Here is a 25,407-nt window from a genome sequence, read left to right on the forward strand (position 1 = left end):
AGTCCCCAAAGATTTTAAAAACGGACATTTTAGTCCCCAAGAAAAACTAATGTACAAATCAATCCCCAACATTTCTCTCTGGTAGACATAATAGTCCCCCATCCAAAAATAAATAAAATAAAATAATTATTATTATTAATTGCACAATAATATTGTACTATATTTTTTGTATTTTTTAGACAAAAATAATAATAAATTTATTCATTAAATTCTTATATATATATATATATATAGTCACTCAATAATAATAATAATAATAATAATAATAATAATAATAATTAGAGATTATTTTACAAAAAATTTAAAGTTAAAATCATTTGATATTTTTGTATTTAATATAATCAAAAGATGTCTTAGGTAAAAAAAATTATATATGTTTATATTAAAAAATATGTATTAAAACAAAATATTTTAATTTGAATTTATATTAAATATATATTTTTTTAATACAAACATATTTTTTAAAATAGTACATCTTTTGATTATATTAAATACAAAAATATCAAATAATTTTAACCTTGATTTTTTTATAAAATAATCTCTAATAATTTTATTTATTATTATTATTATTAATACATAATAATATTATACCATAATTTTTTGTATTTTCTAGATAAAAATAATGATAAATTTATTCATTATATATATATAAGAATTTAATGAATAAATTTATCATTATTTTTGTCTAAAAAATACAAAAAATATAGTACAATATTATTGTGCAATTAATAATAATAATTATTTTATTTTATTTTATTTTTGGAGGGAGGACTATTATGTCTAACAGAGAGAAACGTTGGGGATTGATTTGTACATTAGTTTTTTTTGGGGACTAAAATGTCCGTTTTTAAAATCTTTGGGGACTGATATGGGTAATTACTCTGCCGGAAAATAAATTGGGGATTGATTTGTCTGCCGGAGTAAAACTTTGGGGACTGATCTGTGTATTAATTTTTCTTGGGGACTAAAATGTCTGATTCTAAAATCCTCGGGGACTGATTTGGGTAATTACTCTTATTTTTTTTATAAATAAATAAAATATTTTCTATAGAACTAAAGAGAATGATAAATAAATATATTGATGCATTAACGATTGATTTTGTACCTCTGGAGCTTGTACTTGTTCTCCAAATTATTGATTTTGTTCTTGTACTGTTATTATGTAGGACATTTCGTTAATTATTTAACTTTGACTTCACAATGGAACTAAATTGATGCTAAATAAAACTTTTTTGGATTCAAATAGAACACTTTAAACCTTAAGAATCAAAACAGAATTACGCCCAAACATAAAGACCAATTTAATACTTTACCCTTAGTTTTAATTGACTACCTCATGGCAAGTGAATAACAAAATAATGAAATATAGCGGAATTGAAAACTTATTATATTAGCGCTACAACATCACGAAGGTGGTGGATAAAGTGAGTAAGCATGCAATAACTTTACTACCCATCCCATGAATACTGTACTCTCAGGTGCTGTGCTGCTCCTCACTCCTCTCTCTGCTCTGCAACTCTCTCTTCCCTCCTTTTAAAAAGTTTTTGCAGTCTCCACACTCCGTTTCTTCGATTTCTCTCTCTTCACTGTTTCACCCAGTGGTTTCGTTTCCAACTCTCATCGCTGCCATTTTTCGCTTAATCTTTTTCTTCGGTGACTTCCCCCCTTTCTTGTTATCTTTTCTTTTTCCTTCCTCTCTTGGATTAATGTTAGGGTTTTGAGCTCCGTTTCAGCCATCCACATCTTTGACGGTAACAACGATCTATTACTCGATCATGCTTTCTTTCTTTTCAGATTTTTAATTTTGCTTCCATCTTTTTTTCCCTTTTTGGTTTGCCTTTTGCTATCTGTGTGTTCCGGTGCGAATGTTTGTTTCATGGATCTTCTTTATGTGGAATGCATTTTGTCGGTGGTTTTTTCAGTCTGCATTGTTGTTCATGCAGTGCATGGCTGCATGGTTCAATGCAAAGGAAGTTTAATGCAAGTAATTGGAACTTTCTTCCGACGTTTTGTTTTCTTTGAATCAATCATTTATGGTTATTTCTTATTACTGTTATTCTTATTATTAATGCTATTAAAAAGACTTAAGGAGTGTGATATACAGCGGAAATGCATTCGTGCATGTTATCTATCGGAGTTTTGAGTGCTTTGAATACGCATCCGTGGCATAATGATATTAATATGCTTCTTGTGTGGAGACTGTTGTTTAGTATAGTAGTATTCAGCTAGTAATAAGAAAATAGTAGCTTCAAAGACTCTTATTAGCATCATGATAATTATTTTAGAGAAATATCCATTTTATCACTGAATTATAGGTCATCTGTACTTTAGCTTCAGATTTTACTGAAGCATGACAATCAAACGCTTAATCCTTTTTAAATTTGCGATTTGATTACTTAACTATTTTGTTAAGTTTTACCTTAACAAAATGGTTAACATGAAAAATTGTTTGTTGTCTGGGTTGCACTTGTTTTTTGGTGGTGGTGATTTTTTTTTTTTTTTGGGGGGGGGGGGGTTCAAGGACTAGAGGGATCACAATCTTAGTTTGGGGTGAAATGTACTAAATTTCCGTTAAAAATGAATGGAAACTTAATACATGGGTTAATGTCTACATTCACAAAAGTCTTGGGTTCATATTGGTCATTATAAAATTATAGGGGTAAATATTGGGGATTATCAATTAACTGTGACTTCAGACGTATGATTTCTGCTTTTTTGATATATCATTTCATATTCTAGAACCTTGTGTTGCTGTGTCTCCGAAGAATGGTTTTAGAGTGAATGCAAAAGTCAATGTTTTATGTTAGTATTCGTTCCCCCCTGCTTGTTAATATAGATGGAGTTGAATGCAGGCCAACGTACCTACTGAGGAGTTACTCATTGTTTAAGATAATTTGTGGGAGAGATGCAAGACTCTGTTTACCCCAGCTGCAGTTATTCAGCTGACCATGGTGATGCTGGAAACTCATTTGTGGCTCTCCTTTATGGCCCTCCATCCCTGTTGCAGTATGATTTCAAAGAGTTGTCTGATCAGAAACTTTGTACCCCATCTGGTAGTTGTACTGCTGCAAGTGGGAACTTTGTTGTTGATTGTAGTGATAGTGGAACCTTCCCAACATCTAGTGGTGGAATCTTTATTGAAAATTTAAATAGTCATAACCTGCGAAGCAGGCAAGATACGGTTCTTGATAGTTCTTCCAGGGCAATGGTTGGTCTGAGGGATAGTGTTCATTCTGTATTTCATGATATTCAGAGTAATAATACTGCTGCACAGTCCACAGTCCCTGGTGGCAAAAAGGCAAGGGAACCTTTTTCTTCTAGGAGCCAATGGTGTAGTACAAACCCTGCATCCAGTCTAAATGTTTGTGCTACAGATAATCAAACTACGCCAAATATGGTTCCAGAACAATGCTCTTCCAACCTTAATTCTCTTTTAATGAGTGGATGCCCTCGTGTGTTCTGCATGGAAAAAAGTGAGCACTAGAGTTACATATTTTCCATATTGGTTAAGGGATATCCATTATACATATATTGACAACTCACATTTGTATTTATATTATCTTAAAAGGTGGATATCTTCTTCTCAGCAATACAGGGCTTCTTGGTATTGTTTGCTTATGCCACTCTTGCCACATGTCAGTTCTTAAGTTTTGTGAGGTAGGTAAATACTTTTACCGCATATGCTACACTATTTTGTTTAAAATTAGCCTCGCCAATTGGCCTCCTTGAAGAGTTAACTTAGTTTCCTATCATGCAAATTTTATACTTAATTTGTTCATTTGATCCAATTTTGCAGCATGCAGGGTTATATGGCATCAACCCAGGGGATGCTGTTCATATGGAAAATGGTGAGACCATTGCACAATGGAAGAATTTATACCTATTAGAGTTTGGGGTAAGGTGATGTTATACAATTTAATGGTTGATGAGGCATTATGCAGAGTTTTTATATGGCCTGCTCTATCTTTTGCTTATTAATGTTGGATAAGTTTTCGGTTCTCAGTAAAACAGTCCTTTCTTTGCTGGTTTTGATTTTTCAGTTTTGAATATTTTGCATATATTAAATGACTGAAAATGAGTAAATAATAGTTTTACGTTTTTATTTCCCCCTTTTTTCGTCGTTCCCCCTTCCTTCCTTTCTTGAATTTCGTTTTACTATGATGCAAAAGAACTAATTGTATATCCCTTATTCACAACAGTCGCTTCAGTAGCCTCCTGATTTGATGCATCTTTTTTACTGCTATTTCCTTTCACTTTGCATATCTCTCTTCTCTCTTTCATTTTGCTTTATTTTTTTTTTACAAAAGTGAATGCTGTATGTTTTGTTCCATAAAATTTTATTCACTAGCTTGAAGCATATATCTTTTTTACCTTACATCCTGAACTTAATATCATGTAGAATAAACTTGGTGAGCATTAACATCTATCTTACTTTTGCCTTCCTCTGATGGTATGGTAAACTGTGGTCTTGGCCATGCTTTTGAGAACCATTCTATATTGTTCTGTTTGGCTAGAAGACAGTTGAGCTGATCGCCTGCTTGGTTTGTTTGTGGCTTGAAAACCTGACTACTGAAAACTGACTGGAATTGGGGATAAACTACATGGTTTTGGTAGAAATCAGTGTTGAAACAGATCGACGTGGCTCAGGTTGCTGCTCTCTGTGCTTTGCTGTGGCAGCTCGTCAGCTGACGCTTCCTTGCATGCATTTAGTTACAATTTGACAAAGCATCATAATACAAGTTGTAAAAGAGCAAGATTATCAATGAATAATGTGAAGCTGCAAATATAATGTTCTAAGAGCGTGTTTGCTTTAAATTTTGAAGAAAAAAAAAATAGTGATTTTTATGACTTCTATTTTTTATATAAATGAAATAGCTAAAAGCTGACTTTTCTCCAGAGATACTCTTTATCGGCTTCTAAAGATGAAGAATTTGAATTTTTTTTTTTGTTTTCTGTTTTTGGGGGATATTCTGACAATTCATCTTAAAATTATTTGTCCCTGCACTGCAGTTTTTGACTTTGGTTACTCTTACTGAGAATATCTGCCATGTACATTGTCTTGGAGGGTAGCAACCACAAACAACCAACCTAACTTCGGACATTCCAAATATTCTCATTTTACAAGCGTATTAACTATGAAGTTATTATTATTAGTTCATTCATCAGGGCATTGCCATACATGTTGTTGCCTTTGACAGTGACATTTATTTATGAGGTCTAGCTAGCTTATAGGGAGAGAAAAATGTTATTGACTTGTGTATTTGCTCTTGCGATATATTGTATAATCTTCTTTGGCGTCCTACCTTTACTATTGGCCTTGAGAGTTGTATTTCTTATTTGCATGTATTTGAACTTCGAAGCAACAAGAACTTTGGATGGTGATACTTTTATGGTGCTTTAGATTAGGTCTCTGGGCAATGAGAGTGAATGGGACTGGCCAGAAGTATTATCAACAACAGGAAGTCTGATGAGATCCAATTCATCTTCATCCAGTATGTCAAAGAGTGATTTATCTCAAATATTGAGTTCATCTGCAGTCAGATTAAGGTCTGCAAAGCCTTGTGATTATGTTCCATTTCCAAAGGCCACCAGCACAGACCCCAGTTTACTTAGTGGTGTATTTCCCAAAGAACAACCAAATACAATCCAGGAAAGTGGCAAAATTCCGCTCAAAGGTTTTGTTGGAACATGTACAACAACAAACATTGTTGGAATTCAAGGGGATGATGGTTGTCAACCTGTACCACCTTTCCTTGATTCCCTTAAACAAAATGACAATTTTTCAGTTGCCCACTCTCCTTCACAAATTCCAACAAGCCTTCCAATAGATCATGAATGCATAAAAAACAATAATGAAAAAGATGTGCTTATAGGCAAAGATGCAGCATCGTCTAATATTGAGCTGAGGCTTGGACAACCACCTCAGAAAGGAAATCCAGTTCCATCATTTATAGGACATCCATTGTTTAATGCCCTTGTCAGCCCTCCAAATTTGCATCTTGCAAAGCCAATGATTAATAGTACGTTAAATTAATGTTTACCTTAGCTGATTGTTGATAATGCTATAGTGCTATTTATTCAACTGTTTATTGATGTTATTCAGTGTTTACTTATGTCGCTTGTCATTTTGAATAAAAACTCATAAGAATGGATTTTGTTAATTGGATGCAGTGCATAGCAGTGAGGGGAAATTGCAGAATAATTTTTGCCATGGTTATGGTTCCTTCAAAATGGTTGATCAACCTCAGCCTAAAATCAAGAACTATATGCCTGGTGTTAGCAATGCTTTTGGTGGTGCAGCTAGATCAAAACCTGACAGTGCAGCCAACAGTTTGTTGTTTTCACCACTTCCACAGTTAAATCTTCAGCCAGAGGGAAAGACAAAAGCTAGTGAAATTTTGATGAATGATAGTGGACCTGACATATCCAAGAAACATTATGAATTTAATGGCATGCAGTTTGCTCCTATTAATGTTCCCTGGAAAAATAATGGTCACACGGGAAGGCAATTGGATTGTTCAGCAGTGGGATCTATTAAAGGTTTGGACAATGATAAAGGTGTTAACTTTGCTAAAGATCCTTGTGCTAAATTAAACTCTGGATTTGGAATTAGTAATCTAGTGAAATATCCAAGTTCCATCAGAGGAGCTGTTGGTGGCAATGGTAGTTGTGTTTCAACTGTTAAAGGAAAGATATACGAGTCATATAATGAATCAAGGTTGCCGTTCAATACATCTGGTGGTGTAAATTTTCTCTGTGATTCTAAAAATGTGTCTTCTGTTGGACAAAAGAATCATTTCACCTCAGGGACGACAATTCCATTAGAAGGAATTCTGAAGGGCTTTCCCTTTCTTGTACCAAATTCTACATCAAATCAGACTACTACTTCACCACAGCAACAGGGCATTAACTTGGACAGACCTTTGCTTGATGAAAATATGAGGTTGCTTGCAGTGACACAGATACTGGAGTTATCTAAGCAACGACATGCATTGCATTTTCATAAAATGAATCAAAAGCACAAGAGATCCAGCAACACTTCAGAAGTTCAGCCCGACGTATATGAGGCTTTGACATCTGAACAGTTCTCTTTTGGCGCTACATTTAAATTGCCACAAAAAAGAGGTCCTTGTGGGAGTCCTGATACCATTGATGATTTAGAGAAGCTGGCTTCACTCACAGGCATGCACAATGGCTATCTGATCTCCCCTTTTAACTGTTTTGATTTTGCAAGGATTCTGGAACTTTATTCTTTGTACTATGTGCATGCTCAATAGTGGTTATCTTTCATACAGGTTTGAATAGATACTGTTTCTCTGGCTTGACACAATTACCTTTACATTCTAAAGAAAAGAAATCGCAATGTAAACAGGCCTACAATCTTCAAAATGAAGGCCAATCGTTGAGGTGATTGCGACCATTATCAGCTTACGTTATAAGGATAATATTACTTGCATTTTGCTTTGGGATAACTTTTGTGACTTGTTGCCATTAGAATCATGCAGCATATTCAGTTCAGCTTATTTCTAAGGCATCTGTAGGTATTGGTTTTCCTTTATTAAGTTTTTTTTTCAAGTTCAGGCCTTCAGGGTCAGGGTTATTGGTGGCTATTATACCCTCTAAAACTGTTACCTAGTTGCAAATATTTTTAAACCTAGTGAATCAAACATGTGAGAATTTTGGGAGGGACAAAAGAAAAGGAGTACATGACTGTTAGGAAGGAACATCAGCCATTGACATAATCAAGGTATAATTATTAAAATGGTAGTTGCATGTTTGTGGCCTCTTAGAACTGAACAGAGACCTAGTTTTTGAGTTCAAAGTTAATGTACATATTTTTTTTTTGTCAAAAATAGTGGGACAAAGTTAGAAAACCATGGGAGTTTTAGTTATTGTGGTATCATCTGTCTTGGGAGGACCTGTTCATGATGGCTGGTGTCATTTTTTATCCACTCATTTGTTCTGTATCCAAAAACTTAGCCTGTGTTAGTTAGATAAAAGAAAATGGGTTGTATTTGATAGTTGAGAACTGATGTAAACTTTGTTGAAAGTTTATGGGTGTGTATATTGATTGTGTTTATACTGGCTGCACTGGATTCTCTCCCTAAGCAACACGCTATATGGCCTTTAGTAGAGTGTCAAATTATTTATAATGGGATGCAATGATGTTTGATTCATGTTGCCAACTTCACATTGTGGGAAAATACTTTGATATTGATACTGTCTGATATCTCTATTTCCAGAGGACATGTGTACTTTGTATTCTTTACTTTGGATACATTTTTATGTTTTGTTGTCTTAATTGTAGTGTTGTTTTTTTACCTATTACTTGACACTTTAGATGAAACTACTACAGTCTTGTTTTACTTGAAGTTCCTTTTTTCAAGCATATTTATTAGTTGTCTCAATCCCAAAGCATGTATATGTTGGTTTCCAACGTCTCTAGAAAAAGTTTATTTTAAGCGTGTCACAGAAAGTGAATGAAAAATTATGTTTCCAAACATGTAGAGTTTTACAGGTGAAATCATCTGGTAAAGGTTGGATGAGTGAATGTGTTTGAACATTTAATTATATTTCAAGAAATAATGAGTAATGAAGCTTCAGGTTTTCTCTTACCTAAGAAATTGGATGCTACAGTTTCTGCAATGATGCTTGTCACTTGATTTTCTGATGCAGAAATTATTTATTCTATATTTTATGATCAAAATTCTTAGTTCCATAACTAATTACTTTTTCTCTTCCTCAATTTTATATTTCAGCCTTGGAATAAACAATGACAATACACTGTTTCAGAGATCAAGTGCATCCAACAATTTCACTGAGAAACCAGTGGATACGAATTTGGGAAGATACACTTTTGCTGCAGGGCAAAACCGTTCTAGAACCAATTTTTTTTTGGGAAATGGATCAACTTATAATTTTAAACAATTTGCAAAATCTAGTGGTGAAACTCCTTTGAAGATAATTTCAAAGGATGAAAGTACTCATCAATGGAGAGGTGTACCAAGTAAGCTATGGAAAGCAGATTGTGATGCAAAATCTTTAGATCCAATAGCAGCGGAAGGACAAGATGATGTTCAAAGTGTAAATACTTCTGCTAAACGCTTCAAAAGGAATTTTAATATGGAAGACCTGTTGAAAGTGCAAGAAAAGTCTAATGTCTCGACCGGGTCTTGTGCACCTATGGTCACTCAAGCTTCCATGGAGTTCAATAAGATTGATTCTTGCATTATTGATGGTGGGGACGCTACTGATTCCAACAATCTTGTACTTGATGAGGGCTCAGTAATCAATAAAGGTTGGTCACCTGATGCAGTTGAAAGTGAAAGAAGTTCTGAGTTTCTAGGCTCCACATGTGAGAGTTACTTGAACAAAGGTCATTTGAGAGTCATAAATGATCAAGATAAACCATGTCGTAGTCTCCTTGATGAGCTTAAGCTGTTAGATTCTATGACAAGGAAAAAAAGCCAGGACCAAAGTCATATACTTTCTGGTCATTTTAAAGCCAATCAATCTCAAAATGTCAAGGACTTAAAAGGAAAAAAGAAAAGGAGAAATAGGCTGAAGAATTTAGATGCCTCATTGCCTTCACCTTTCTTATTGCATAACAAGAACGATGAAAGGCAAATGTACTTTCCATCAACCCAGCGAAAATCATCTGCTAATGCCAAGCATAAACACACTGCTTTGTCACCCAAATTTCCAGGTAACCATTTTCTGAGTGCACGTCATAGTGACAAAGAAGATAGTTATGTGTCGGAATCAAGTTCAGATGACGAGTTTCGTAGCTTACATGACGTTCCTAGAAGAAAGAAACAAAGAGCAGATTTCCCTTCTGATTGTGTTGGGCATTTTCAAATGCAAGATCCAGATTTGGAGGAAACTGAAATTGGCAAGGTTGAGTCAATGTTTACCAGGGGGACAAATGCCAATAGAATCACAAGGCCAATAGTATGTGGAGAATATGGTGAAATATGCAGTGAACAATTGGCTGGAGAATTGCCAAAAATTCCAAAATTTGTTTCTCTCAGTAAGGTTCTTAAAAGTGCCAAAAGATGTAAGGTACCTAGATTAACTTCGAAAAAGAAATTGAAGAGATTGAGCTTTGGAAGTAATGAACACTGCTGTGGTCAACCCGGTTTGGAGAGGGGCAACACGTCACTTGTTATTTTCAAAGGAAAGAGAGAATCCAAAGCTATACATGGTAATAGTATTGTAAACATAGCTCCATTGAAGCTGAAGAACAAGGAAATTAGGAAAGTACGCAGTATTAATGAACTGACTGCTAAAGGTGAATCTGATTTTCTTTTTATTAAAGAATGCTTTTGATGGTTTAACGCTTTTGATGCCTTGGTCTGTTCTGTTATAGTTACTATCTATGTGTGATGGATTATTTTTCTAAGTAGTTCCGTCTTACAATGGTTTTGAAATGAATGGCAGAAACCAAAGTGAAGGATATTGTGGTGGAGTATGGTGAAGATAAGGAGCATGGTTGGTGTAACACCAAAAGCAGAAAGTGAGCAGATTTGAAGTTCTGTTGCTTATTTAGTACTAACCTACTAGGTCCATTTAAGTGCTCATGGTTTCTCTAGGGGTGCATATTTTTCTTATGGTACATATGCACTTGCAGCTTTGTTCAAGAATGCATGGGAATCTCCATCCAAAATTCAGACGCATTCTGCTCTGTGTGCCAAAACTCAAGCAATGATGACATTAACTGTTTGTTGGAGTGTAGTCGCTGTCTAATTAGAGTATGTAAATGTTTCGAATAAGGTTTATCATTTTAATTGTTCATATATATTGTATGAGACAAGTCTAATGCTGTCTGCATTTTGTTTTATTTCAGGTTCATCAGGCTTGCTATGGAATCTCCACATTACCTAAAAAAGGCCGTTGGTGTTGTAGACCATGCCGAACAAACTCAAAAGATATTGTATGTTTATTCATATTTTGGTTGAATAAGCTTTTTCATTTTTCCTTTTTTTTTTTTCTGTATTGATCTTTGGTACTGTTGCTCATGATCTTTGCTTTGAAATTTCGCATAATGTCATTTTGACTCATTGATAGGCTCTCTCCAAATGCCATAATTTCAATCATCTCTTGATCATTTATTGCCTTTGGGAATTAATTACTGCTTCTACTTAGCTATTATCAATTTTGCAGTTTGAGATACAAACTTTCCAATATGCCTTACCCAACTTGAGCTTAATTTAAACTACTTTTCTTCTTTTGGCATGTTGCGGGTCAAACATCAAGGCTTGTGTCCTGTGTGGTTATGGAGGTGGAGCCATGACTCGAGCAACACAGAATCGCACAATGGTGAAAAGCCTCTTAAAAGCGTGGAGTATTGAAAAAGGTGGCATGTCTAAGCATAGTACTACACCTGAACTTTTTGAGAAGGAAACAGATGTATTTGATTCCACAAAATCTGAACTAAAATTTGACCAAACATGTGGTTTGAAGTCTGGGAATGTTGAGATCTCAAGATCAGACCAGTTGAAAGTTGAGATGTCAACAAATCAAATGCAAAATGTTCCTTACAATATTTTAAAGGTTCATAACAGCATTACAGCAGGAGTTCATGATACATCTGTAAAGCAGTGGATTCATATGGTTTGTGGGCTTTGGACTCCTGGAACAAGATGCCCGAATGTTAATACAATGAGTGCTTTTGATGTATCTGGTGTTGCAGTTCCCAGAGAAGATGTGGTGAGTTCCTAACCGAAATACTTGGTTGCATTTTATATCAATTTTTATGTCAATCCATCAACCTCTAGAATATATATTTTTTGACAAAATAATTTCGTTAACATAGAGAGAAGAATAATACAATATAGAGATAAGAGTTGCACCTATACAGGAGCCAAAACAAACCAGAAGAACTTGACATTATTGTTCTTTACATATACTGTCATCTAGATGCTATTGTCTATTGGGCGTTCTATATGTTGAATACATTCTCAAATCTGTCCAGCATATTCGATATACTGACATTGTTATTCCTATGATAGCAGTGTCTGTATATGGTACTATGCATAGCTTCTATTGGATTATTGCTACTGTTTTAAGTTCTATATTTATATATGGGTCCTACAATGATTACCTGATGAAATGAAATACGGACTTGCGTCCTTTTTTCTTAAAATGGATAATTACATTGGAGTTCTATATTATTTTTCTTTGTTGCATTTGATTGAGTTCAGCCGGTGTTGAATAAAGTTAAGCATCTCTCTTCTATGCTTTCATGAAGTCAAATTGTGTTGCATTTGTTTGTTCTAATCATATTTGGACCAAGTTTCTTTGATTTTTATATTCAGGACTCGGAAGCATATAGTAAGCCTTGGTTGAGTATTTGGTCTAATGAATGGACTTAGTATCTGCTAGAAAATCGTAATCCTTTAAGGGGTTAACACTGGACATCAAATCCTTTCAGTGTGATGTTATGGTCTGTATAAAGGAAATTGTTTTATCAGTTATAAATTCTGGTTAAAAGATACATGTAAATTCAAGGTGACACTCCCCAAATGTTGACTATTGTCACCTTTTCCAGGTTTGTTCCATCTGCAACCGCTGGGGTGGTTCTTGTATAGAGTGCAGGATTGTCAATTGTTTGGTCAAGTTTCATCCTTGGTGTGCTCATCAAAAGGTATTTTTTGTTAGATATGTTGGTGTTTGCATCATACAATTTTCTGGCTTTGATATGGTAGCTTCAATTGAAAAATGCTTCTATTTATCGATTTTATCTTTTAAGAAAGTTCCATCTTATGTGGCAATTATTACTATCCTAATAATTGAAGCATTTGTGATATTTAGTCATATTGGCCTAGTACAAAATGAGTACCATCCGCCTGAAAGATCTGTCCTTTCTGACAGTGGCAGAGCTTCATCCCCGGCCCCCCTCCCCCCCCCCCCCCACACAAAAAAAAAAACCCTAAAAACCAAAGACTATAAAACTAGTAGCATAGACACTTACTAAGTGACGCTGCTTCAAATCCCAATTGAACAATTGAATTTTGCTTTGTTATGCTTCTTGTCTCCGTGAAATTCTAAAAGGTCTGATTGCTTACAAATATTGACATAAAAAGTTACTAATTTCAATAAAATATATTTTCATCGTATTACTAAATTTTTTTGTGGTTAAAAGATTTCTTCTTTTAGTATTTGTTGCAATAATTTATTCTAATAAAAAATAGACATTTGTATAAAATAGTCCATTAGGAAATCGTCATACCAGTATGAAAAGGTTATTTTATTTGTATTTTATATCTTTACTTATATATAATTGTAACTACCACTTTGGTCACATTTTTTATTTCCAACATACCTTTACTTAAATAATTGGAGAATTTACGAGAAACTGCAAAATATCAAAATGAATAAGAGAGAAGTTAAGGAAAGTTATTCACTAAACTATCATATAATTAGAAAATAGGAAACTTGTTAGCAAAAACACTTACCAAAGCCAAATTATTTCCTCTTCCTTTCCTTTGCTTTTAACTCAGGCTGGCTGGTGGTTCTGGTTTCCATTCTGTTGATCTTGCTAAATTTCAACTTCTGTTGTGGATCAATCAGATGCCCTCTAGCATTGTTTTCAATTTTTTTTTTTTTTTTTTTTTTTTTTTTTTGCAGAACCTGTTGCAATGTGAGACTGAAGGCGATGATGACGAGAACGTTGGATTTTATGGAAGATGTATGCTTCATGCTGTTGACCCTAGATATCAGTCCAAGTATGATCCTGTTGATGATATAGATAGCTTAGAAGAAAGGGAATTCACCTGTGCCAGGACAGAGGTATTTTCTTCCTTTCCTGACATTTTCGGATTAACAATTAGTTTAAGTGAATGGTTATCTGAGTGTTGTTTGATATGTTTCTTGTGATTTGATGTCTTTGGAGCATTTTAGGGTTACAAGGGCTGTAAACGGGATGGTTTCCATAGATATTGTTACAGTGCCTTAAAGGGAAAGGGAGGAAGTGGATGCCTTGTTCCTGAAGAACAGTTAAATGCTTGGATTCACATTAATGGGCAGAAATCGTGTCCACAAAGACTCCCTAAACACGCATCAGATATTGAGCATGATTGTCGGGTATGTTCAAGTTATATCTATAGCCCGCAATTTTTGTGTGGATATTACGTTTACTAATTGGTTTTGAAATAACTGAACTAAAATTATATTTACCAGTCAGTTGTTTGTTGATTGATGTTTTGGATTATCCTTCCTTTGATCTATGTGGCTTGTATAAGACACCTTGTTTATGTCAAGAAGATCAGTTTTATATAGTTTTCTCAACCTTGTGCTAATTATGGACTTTTTACTTGACCTAGACAGGGACTTCAGCTTTTCAGAAACAAGCAATTTTAAGTGGAAAGATATATTTACATACCTAGTTGCCATACTTATTTTTTGGGTAAAATTCAGCCTATTGTCTTGAATATCTAACTCGTATATGCAGAAGGAATATGCTCGGTACAAGCTAGCAAAGGGCTGGAAACACCTTGTTGTTTACAAATCTGGAATTCATGCCCTTGGTCTTTACACTTCTCGATTCATTTCCCGTGGTGAAATGGTTTGATGCTAGCCTTTAGTTTTCATATTTTCTCTTTACTGTGGTTGCATATATGATGTTTCTGATGCTTGGATAGGTTGTTGAGTATGTTGGCGAAATTGTGGGGTCACGGGTAGCTGATAAGAGAGAGATTGAATATCAATCTGAAAGAAAACTTCAGTACAAGGGTGCTTGCTACTTCTTCAGGATTGACAAAGAACATATTATTGATGCCACAAAGAAAGGGGGCATAGCCCGTTTTGTTAATCACTCGTGCTTGGTATTACCTTTGAAAAACTGACTTGACTTCTTTTTTTTAGTTTCTGTTTTGTTCATTAGATATTAGTTATAAAGTAGTTTTGGGTCAGGCTCTCAAGTTTTGATGTCTTGGGTGTTATACCCAAAAATTCATGTGAATGAACAAGCTGGAGATCCGGGCCTTCTTACCCTTCTCTATGAACACTTATTTCATTTATCTTTTTGCTTGAGATAACTAAGAACTGTGACCATTATCAATGTGATTGTTATAACAAATCTTATCCGTCTTTTTTTTACTTGCAACAATTGTGCATTGTAACTAATGTTTTTCTTTACATGGCCAGCCGAATTGCGTGGCGAAAGTGGTTACTATAAGGCATGAGAAGAAGGTAATCTTCCACTCACTCCACGTTAAATTTAGAGTTAAAATAAAATACTCCAAGATACATAGAGGCGGCACAAACTAATTGTTGATGGACATGATTATGACAAGGTTATTATGTTGTATCTTTAGGCATACGGCATACGGCATATGTCTTATTAAAATGTATTATTTAGAAATGATTTTAAGATATAATATTGGACCTTCGTTGGCTGGGTTGACAGTAGATAAATACTTGCATGTATATAATACATACATTTAATGTATAAGAAATTAAGAATATCTGCAGCTAGTCATTTTTAATTTACAATGTTTAAAGGGTTTTTATATTATAAGAGTTTCATTTTGTTACACAGTGTAGAGTTTTAACCATGTGCCTTTTGGTTTTTGAAGGTTGTCTTTTTTGCAGAGAGGGACATATATCCTGGTGAAGAAATAACATATGATTACCACTTTAACAACGAAGATGAAGGAAAGAAGATTCCATGTTATTGCAATTCCAAAAATTGCAGGCGCTATCTTAACTGATTATAGCGATTGTTGATAACATGTATGATTCGTGAGAATGTATTTAATTATGACTCTTGAAATTGTCACTTGTTTGTGGATTGCTAGTACTGGGAGAAAGGTTGGGGGAGAAATATTCTCTTTTTCAAGGTTGAAAGGATAGAGTAGTTTCAATCGCAATGTTAAGAAATTAAAGAAACCATTTTATGACAACCATTGCATGTCATTAGCAGTCACATACGTATGTGCCCAAGCTTTGCACCCATGCTAGGTTCCCATGGCATTAGAGAATCAGATCCGTGGTCCTTGTTACAGATTTTTCTTTTTTACTAACATGTCCTTTTCCCCAGAAGTCCACAAGGATTAATGACATCTCAAGGTACAGCGGGCTTAAATTAGTATTTCGAAACATGTAAATTACACAGCAGCTATGTATAAACTACACAACAGTTATGAGTGATGTGTACGTTGCCCATATTTGGCATAGGCAAGTTGTGAACCACCTTCAGAGAGGCTTCTATGACCACCAGTTCGGAATATTTGCTGTGGCTTCATTTACCATTTTGACAAGGGTCACCTGTACAGTAATGATAACTGAATTGTTCATGGTCCTCCAAATGGTTTGTTCTTAAACATATTTATTCATGAAGAAAATTTCTTGGGGTGTAGTTTAGGAGGTTGAAAGTCCAATTAAACACCAAAGCATATAACATAAAAAATGGAGGCCCTCAGCTCTAATGCTCTTAAAAGTTAAAACACTAAACCCTAAGCTTATTAACTGAAACCATAAGCGCAATTAAATAATTGTCTAAAGATAACTAGTTCATTGATTACGTGATTTTAATTCCAGTTTCTTCTAATTTTAATACGTTGGACCATCTTATAGTGTGCGTAAATTCCCCCAAAATAACTTATTTTCTATTCTAAATAATTTATGATCAAAATTACAAAGGGAGAGGAAACGTACCACACTTTCGGGAACACCAGGTGGTGGCAATGTCAAGTTTTTGGGGGGAGCAACATGATCATAAGATCTTTTGTCAAATCTCCACTCTCCAATCTTTCCATACGTCAGCTCACCCTGAATATATACATGTTATTCTGAGTGAAAAAAGATCTACCTTTCTAACTTCAATAGACATAAGAAAGGTGTGTTCGAGCTCAATTTTCAGCACAGTACCTTCATATTATAGTCACATCCATAAGTGTAGTGAATTATGTATGTATTCCCAATTTTTTTGTCCCATGGAGGCTGCCAAACATAAATGATGAATAAGTATAAAGCAGGAAAACTACTTAATGTACTATATTCTTATGAGTTATGGCATGGAACTTGTGTTTCTCGATGGGCATTTTTGCATGCATTTATTTCAATCTTTTTTTGACAAAAAAATCAGCTCTTTTAACAAAAAGCACTTTTCATATATATGTATACACACACACATAAATCATAATTATATTAGGTATTATTACCAGAGGAACCTTATTAATTCATGACAGGGGAAAATCCATTAAAAAAAAAAAGTTGAACCTGAATCATGAATTCCTTGTGTAGAATGTTACCAACACCATGAAGTGCAGATGAAACGGCATAAGCATACCTGTATCAGTGATGTAAAAAACATTACAAGCCTAGTTGGAGAAAGATTTGGAAAGCATAATGAGTGTAGAGAAGGACAATTATTACATTTCAAGCACCCATCCAAAAGCTTTATCTGTTTCAGGATCCTTCTTCATTGCCAGGGAAACATTCATCCAAGTGGGAGCAATCTTCTTCAGGGATTCCTGACATACGTTACATATATAGTTAAAGGGTGGCCCAAAATCAAGAGACTATTCCATAAATACTACTACTTTCATCCAAGAATATGTGTCTTTTTACCAAAACTTAAAAAGAAAATAAAAATTGTATTCAACACAACTTTTCTCTCTTATCTCAACACATTTCTGTCTTATCTCTGTCATCTATCTCTATATACTTATCAAACACAACCTAGAAGACACTTAGTTTTGGACGGAAACAAATTGAAAGATACCTTGGCAACAATAACAGGTGAATTGCCAATTGGGTCTATATTGGTTATTGGTCCTTTCTCCTCAGGGAAGTACTTCCTTAGCACCTTCTCATACTTCTTTGGCTCAATATAAAAGAAAGGGAATGCAGCTCCAAGACCATCTCTAGCTAAGTTTGGTATAGGCTTGACAATTATATGATCTGGCTCTGACATCAATATGTAACTGAAAATATGCAACACAAATGACACTAACAAAAGTCAAAACCCAAAATTCTTTTAACAAAATAATGATCAAAGTATAGCACTTAGAATTTGAAGTTGAAAATAATCCCATACTCTTCTTTGATATCTGCTTGCTGTAGCCATTGCACAAATGCCCCTGGCCTGTTAAGGACAATGTAACCCTGCCATAGAAAAGAGTCAAGTAAGATTACATAAAACAACTTTGGTCACTGAAAATTAACATTGCTTATAATTTAGTCCTCGAATTATCGCACATTGTTAAGCAGGTACTAGAAGTTCATAATCATATTCAGGAACTAAATTGGCTACATTTCCAAGAACAAACCTCCATTTACTATGAGACATACTTGCATGCTCTTGCTTCTTGGAGCATGTATTTGCTCTCGGAGAACATTTGAAAAACGCTTTAGGAACATTTACAATCACTTATTCTTAATTTTTTTACAATAACTTTTAAATACCTTAAAAGAAAAATAGTATATGCATTTACAATTTTCTTTACTTTCTTTTTGAAATCAGATAGTAACCAGGACGAATGAAATCCAAAGCATTTTACCCAAAGAAAAAGTGCAAGGCATAGCACTTAAAATACCATACTTCAAGAACAAGCGCAAGGCATAACATTTATACAAATTATTCACAAATTGAAGCACACATTTCCTAGTTATCTAATTCTATAATAACACAACATAATGGACAGAACCTAATAGTAACTTGTAACAGAACAAACACACACACTTCATAGGAGGAAGGAATGAAAACCAAATCATAGCATTAACATTTGTGTACACTCTTTCCTCCTAATAACCAACTTAAAATCTTCAGAATTCAAATCCTCACTCACAATAATGTCATGAATTCTAAATGTAAAGCATCAGTTTTTCCCAGAAAACCAAAGCACCCAACACCAATTTCCTTTTCATAAGAGAAACACAATTCAAAACCCCAAAAAATTAAAACTAAACCAAAAAAAGGGAAAAACCTGAACCTGATCCACGCCAGCTGGCAAAGGCTGAGCCACGAAGGTAGGGATCTCATCCATGAACTGATCAGGCTTTCCAGAATGAAGAATCCTGGTGAAGCCTCCCATGGCGGATTCAGGTCCTCCCTGATCCCTCAACTTCTTGAACCAGTAATACATCACTCTGCACTGCCACGTGTTATACACAGAATCCGAAGCAGTTACTGCAGTGTGGAAGAGTCGCTTGTTGGAATTGGAATGTGTTGATCTGTGAAGTGGCATCTTAATCAGCGGGTCAACGGAGATTGAAGGGAGTCTTGTAGAAGGTCCTGGAAAGTCTTGCTTCAATGGCGCATTTGCTGAGATTAGGATGTTGTATGTGATCAGTGCCACTGAGAATGTCACTAGAATTGTGAAGAACATGTTCCCACACCCCATTTTTTTCTTCTTCGCTCTTCTTCTTTCTCTTTTGAGTCTAATCAGGTTTTTTATTTCACTCCATGTGCAGAACAAGAATAATGATTGGGTCACTCAGTGAAGAAAAATAGTATACAACAGGATGAAACACCAAATAACTATTATAATTTATAAGCTCAATAATCCTTTCAATAATCACCAAAACCCTCCTTAATCTTTTATTTTATTTTACATATTAATATTCAATTGACTTTTAGCAAAAAAGAAACAATTATCATTTCTCTCGTGATTTAATTAAAAACGTAACCGTTTTTAAGAATTTTTAAAATTTTTATATTAATTTTTAATATGAAATCTGATTTATCTAATAAAATAAAAATTTAAAAATTAATTTAAAATTAAAATTTATAAAAATTAAAGTATTCTACTAAAAATTTTTTGAGATTAATTTGGAGTATTACTCATAATTGTACCGAAGCGAGCGTAATTTTTTAATTATTTATTATTAGAATTTAATTTTAATTTGTTAACGGTGTATAAATTTTTGTGTTTAAATAATTTTTAAATAATACATTTAAAAGTTAAATGATTTTTTTTTTAAAGTGACAATATATACACCGTTTGTTATCGGTGTAATAACCTTTTTTATATTAACGATTTATGAAAATTAAATTGTTATTATTGAGTTATAACTTTTCTTGTTTATAGTATCATATAAAGAAAAATTATGTTGTAACTTGAGAGATATTAATATATATGAGATAAGTCTCAATGTAGTCTCTGAAGTTACACTTGAGTCTTATAGTAGTCCCTAAATTTAAAAGTTTTTCAGAGTCATTCCCGAACTTGCACTCCGGGACTCAAAGTTGTCCTTCTGGCAATTTCTGGACACCTGGCGCAACCAGAAAACTTAGCTGGCAGCGTTCGTGACACGTGGGACTTACAACGGCTAGCTGATGTGGCAGAGTAAACTCTCCCGCATCAATTTGGTCCCTCAGGTGAAGTTAAAACTCTAATCCCCAAATTTGAAGGCCACATTGCTCACTCTATTCTCTTCTCGTCGGTGCTATGTTCTTGTCTTCTCCCTCTTTGAAACCCGACGGTTATGGCAAGCACGAGCAATGCAGTTGGGAGCTCGAACAACCCACGATCATTTGGAAGCATCATGAGGAGAATGAACAGAAACAGAGAAGCTCGTTTGCCAGAATGGTGTGCCTGCGGGTCGAGACCGGTGCTGCGGTGGTCAGGGACGGATTCTAATCCAAGAAGACCGTTCTTGAGTTGCCCAAACTACAATGTAAGTATTATTGTTGTTGATTGCTGTATTTATGGATATAAATTTTGCTGATTGAATTTTTTTTGGATGTGCAGACTGTGGGTAAGAAATGATGTGGATTGTTTTTGTGGGTTGATAAAGTTTTGGAAGATGTCATGCCATGTGATGATAGAACAAGACATTCAGTTGATGATGAAAAAATAGAAGATGAAGATGGCTTAAAAATTTGGTAAATTAGAAGCTGTTACAGAACATTATGCAGAACAGGATAAATAAGTAATAATAGATTGACAGAACATTATGCAGCATGTAATCAGTCCAGGATTAATTCTGCATATATAGACAGCAACCCAGTGTATAAACATCATATAGGTAACTAATAAGTAATAATAGATAGATTGACACTAAATAACTTAGAACTATTAAGTCACAACCAGTGTATAAATAAGTCACAATAGATTAATTCAGCATATATAGACAGCAGCCCAGTATATAAACATCATATTGAAACACACCCAATAGGTAACTAATAAGTAACAACCAGTGACTTGTTATAAGTAAGAACTATTAAGTCACAACCAGTGTATAAACATCATTTTAAGTCACAATAGATTAATTCAGCATATATAATCAGCAGCCCAGTATATAAACATCATTTTAAGTCACAACCAATAAATATTGCATACCTTCTGCATATCTGAGATAAACACAACTTGTTCTTCTTATAATCCCCCAGGTCTTGATGAAGTAATTCCAAGAACCATCTCCAGTTTTCAGTGTTCTCAACAGGGACAATTGCATAGGCAATAACATATATATGGTTGTTTGCATCTTGACTAATAGCAGACAATATCTGACCACCATGCTGGATCTTCAGAAAAGCTCCATCCAAGCCTATGAGGGGTCTGCAACCAGCCAGAAATCCTTTTTTACATCCCTCCAAACAAACATACATCTTCTCAAAAATTGGATCATCATCAGGGTTTGGTTGAGGTATAACCCCAACTGTGACAGTGGATCCTGGATTGCTCTTCAGCAGTGTCAGCCCATAATCCCTCACCATGCCATATTGGGCAGCTGCATCACCGTACACAACAGATCTAACATCTCCTAAGGCCCTAGTCAGTGAAGACTTGTTTAGTTCCAGATCACATTTAGTCTTAAAATATTGTGCAGTCTCGGAGTGTCTCAGATTCGAATATTTTCTTAGCTTCTTCACCAATTTGTAGGCTAGCCACTTCCTATTAGCTAGTCTGTTTTTGGTCTCTCTTGCACAAGTGTGGTCATCCATGAATGTCTTGATCTGCCAGCAATTGTTCTTAGTATTATTAGAAGCATACACAAGCCAGCCACAACTCTCATCCTTACACACAGCTCTCATCCTCACGTTATCGTTCTTCTTAAACCAAATCCTTCTACCCTCTTGTATACAATATTCACGCATAGCCTCCTTGAACTCTATCTTTGTAGTGAAGGTCATTCCAACCTCAAGCCTAAGCTCTCCAAACCTCCCTCCTTCTCTAAACGCAGGGAAGATGTCATCTGAATCAACTTCCTCCAATTCATCCTTCGAGTTCGGAGGAGTCTTCATTTCTTCCGAGTGCCATGAGTCTCCACCATCAGAATCATTATAAGCATCATCCTGCACATCATGATAAGGAGCAACTGATGATCCAAACTTAGGAATCGGTCCAAAAATGATTTCATCATCCTCAGAATCTGAGTCTGCACAAACAGGACCATCATCTTCAACCATAACAAACTTCTTTCCTTTTGTAAGTTTCTTCTCTGGCCTACTTCTCAATTTCACATTAGTCTTTGCTGCTGATCTATCCAGAGGCAAGTCTTCTTCACTGGACACCTCATCACCACCAGGCCTATATGCTTCATTCTCTGCACTATCATCACTGTCATGGCTGTCTGAGGATTCCTCTGAACTAGACAAAGCAACAAAGGCTATCTTGGGCTGTTTTCCCTTACCAATTGTTCTTACAATATTTTCAGTAGCAGCAGCTCTTGTCAGTGGCCTCCTTCCACATGCTGCTGCTATTTTTACATTCTTATAGCCTCTCTTTGGTTTAGCCTTCTTGGTTTCTTTTCCTTTGGACCAAGGTTTCGGAATTGCAGTGGGTTGGGGCATTTTTTTGTGGGATTTTGGGCTTGCTTTTACTGAGTTGGGCCATTATTTTTTGTGGTAGATTGGGCTTAGGTCCAAGACTTGCAGTGGGTTGGGGGGAAATTTTTTCTGGTATGTTTCAGTTACCAGCAGAAAATGAAGTAGGTGGTTCCTTTAGTTTTGCGGATTCAGTAGCATTCTTTGGTTCAGAAGTTGAAGTGCATGGTGTTGTGCTAGGAATTGGTTCAGTTGTGGCATTGGTGGTGGATTTTGGGGTGGAAAAAATAGTTGGTATCAGCATCAGCTCCTTGCCAGAAATCACTAGTTCTGCTTCCTCAATATACACAGGTTCAGATACCCCATATTCGTAGTACACATGGATAACCCCATTGTTCTGCTAAGCCAAGTAACACATCTCCATGAGCTCCTTATCATCTGTTATTGCTCTTAAACCAGTTTGTAGAGGCTTATTAGACACCAGCCACTAAGTTTGGCTAACCTTGTCATACCTAATTTTCTTGTGATAGTCTCGGACGAAAAATACATCTAATGTGTCTGTATCAATGTCCGGCAACTCACAAATCTCTCCACCGAGGTAAGACATACTTCCATCAACCTCTGTCATAAACGACCCTCCATAGTGAAAGATGATGGTAATCAACGGATCACCCATCTGCAATTTAAGAAAAAAAAGGTTCATTGATCAAATTCATTGTCCTGAAACACATTAACAATTTGAAAATTCTAGTACTAACTGCAGTAAACCCTAACACATAAAGAACAACTTTTCATATCATCAAAACACAAGAAACGCTCTCAGTCTATAATTTTGTTGGTCAAACCACTAACAAACCTAGTAACTGATCAAACCCTAGCACAGAGCACAAAACAGAGGCGTTCATAGCCACAGATTACATTCGAAAGAAACGGCCTGAACTTTGGTGAATGTTAAATTAATAACAACATCAAAACACAGAGAAAGCACATTTTTTTTCATTTTCGGCTTACCTGTGTCAGAGAAACTAGCCTTCCCAACTCTATGTATGAAGGAGATGACAACAGCGATGCTCCAGGGCCTGAGTTTTCGACTGAAATCGGTGCGGTTAATGCAATCGCACATGCACCATTGGTGACTGTCTCGGAGAAGAAGAAACCTCAATCTCTATTGTGTTTGTTTTGTGTTTTGAGAGGAGGGAGATCATACGTAGAGTTACGTTGAGGGAAGGAGGATTTCAGCATGAAACGACGTCGTTTCATTTCATTTTGGCGCCACAGCCAAAACGGCGTCGTTTCAGTAAGTCCCACGTGTCACGAACGCTGCCAGCTAAGCTTTTCAGTTGCGCCAGGTGTCCAGAAATTGCCGGAAGGACAACTTTGAGTCCCGAAGTGCAAGTTCGGGGATGACTCTGAGGAACTTTTAAGTTCAGGGACTACTATGAGGCTCGAGTGCAACTTCATGAACTACATTGAGGCTTATCTCACAAACACTAATTACGTTTAAGTTTGTTAAAAGTTAGTAAAAGCTATTTTTAATTGTTATTCGACAATTATAAAGTATCACATTATATATTTTTTAAACTTGGAAAAATAATTTTAAACTAAAATTATAGAAGATATTATGGTGTTCACTAAATTATAGAACATTAAAGGTTACTCTTCTCTTATAGTGTTTACATATAAATTAAGCCAATAAATAATAGCTTAAATAGTAAAGTAGTCTTTCTATACTTACTTAAAAGTTGCAAATTTAAGTCTCATTCTTACTTTAAAAAAATTACATAAAAATCAAGTTTATAAAATTATTTTTAGTCATTTGTTCTCCAACAAATTATTTAAAATATAATTAGGATTGGCCATTTGGTATGGATGATTTACATGAGATTCTTTTATAATTTTTTTAAGAATAAAGTATATTTTTTATTTTATTTTTAAAGTTTTCGACTTATATCAAATATATATCTTTGATAGCTAAATTTTAAAAAATTTAGAACTAGTTTAGTAATAATACATATTAACTATATTTAATTTGTTTATGTTAAAAATTATTTTTGTAAAATTATTATTAAATTAGTGTTAAATTTTTAAAATAAAATTAAAATAAAATAAAATTTAAGAATATTTTTAAAATTTTTTTAATAAATTTTAAAGAGAACAATTACAGTTTATCTTTTTTTTTTTAAAAAAAAAGTATTGTATAGATTCCATGAGATAGAATAGAGAGAGAGTGGTTGGAGTTTGGACAATGTGGCGGCTCAGATCGTATTGTCTCCAGTTGTAGAAACTTGAAAGATGAAACTACCTCAAGTCGTCAATTTATTTTATTTCAACTTGTCAACATGTTTTATTTTTTTTTCATATTAGATGTTAATTATATTATTAAACTCAATTTTCGCATAAACCTAACGCAAAAATAAAAAAATAAACATAACAGTAGATAAAATATCTAAAAGTATTTAAATAAAAATATTATGTATTTAAAAAATTAATAATCAAATCAGGTATTATATATTTATATATTTTATATAAATAATTTTTTTAATAATTAATGTTTTGTATACACCTAAGATGATATTAAAATATGGTAATTGCTTTAGTTTTTGTAAATATTAGGAGATAAACTACTTCTTATTTTATATAATTATAAGATAAATTTAAGAGTAAATTATCATTTCTACCTACAAAAGTTT

At 34.5% G+C, this 25,407-nt stretch overlaps 2 protein-coding genes across 6 annotated transcripts; one reads left to right on the forward strand and one right to left on the reverse strand.

The window, feature by feature from the left end:
• The first annotated feature begins 1,384 nt into the window (after window positions 1–1,384).
• Window positions 1,385–15,905, forward strand: LOC112755751 (uncharacterized). Of its 4 annotated transcripts, none has more exons than XM_029293711.2 (19): window positions 1,385–1,751; window positions 2,853–3,473; window positions 3,569–3,657; window positions 3,797–3,895; window positions 5,402–6,020; window positions 6,172–7,182; window positions 7,296–7,407; window positions 8,760–10,291; window positions 10,441–10,516; window positions 10,631–10,751; window positions 10,847–10,933; window positions 11,257–11,709; window positions 12,551–12,646; window positions 13,630–13,791; window positions 13,903–14,085; window positions 14,453–14,566; window positions 14,643–14,825; window positions 15,148–15,192; window positions 15,579–15,905. In XM_029293711.2, exons 2-19 carry the CDS (start codon window positions 2,906–2,908, stop codon window positions 15,711–15,713), a joined length of 5,685 nt encoding a protein of 1,894 aa, XP_029149544.1. In that variant the 5' UTR covers window positions 1,385–1,751; window positions 2,853–2,905; the 3' UTR covers window positions 15,714–15,905. The 4 variants fall into 4 exon arrangements, 3 of the variants coding, with proteins under 3 accessions (XP_029149544.1, XP_029149547.1, XP_072053801.1); XM_029293714.2 differs by having other exon boundaries at window positions 1,418–1,751; window positions 5,361–6,020; XM_072197700.1 differs by having other exon boundaries at window positions 1,451–1,751; window positions 5,407–6,020.
• LOC112755752 (hydroxyproline O-arabinosyltransferase 1) lies at window positions 15,875–19,572 on the reverse strand. Of its 2 annotated transcripts, none has more exons than XM_025804045.3 (8): window positions 18,939–19,572; window positions 18,044–18,111; window positions 17,729–17,930; window positions 17,380–17,477; window positions 17,224–17,293; window positions 16,873–16,944; window positions 16,660–16,773; window positions 15,875–16,269 (listed from the first exon to the last, which is right to left on the reverse strand). In XM_025804045.3, exons 1-8 carry the CDS (start codon window positions 19,347–19,349, stop codon window positions 16,210–16,212), a joined length of 1,095 nt encoding a protein of 364 aa, XP_025659830.1. In that variant the 5' UTR covers window positions 19,350–19,572; the 3' UTR covers window positions 15,875–16,209. The 2 variants fall into 2 exon arrangements, with proteins under 2 accessions (XP_025659830.1, XP_025659829.1); XM_025804044.3 differs by having other exon boundaries at window positions 18,933–19,478.
• Window positions 19,573–25,407: the final 5,835 nt, after the last annotated feature.

This window comes from Arachis hypogaea, chromosome 6 (genome assembly GCF_003086295.3).
Source record: "Arachis hypogaea cultivar Tifrunner chromosome 6, arahy.Tifrunner.gnm2.J5K5, whole genome shotgun sequence".
Lineage (NCBI taxonomy): Eukaryota > Viridiplantae > Streptophyta > Magnoliopsida > Fabales > Fabaceae > Arachis > Arachis hypogaea.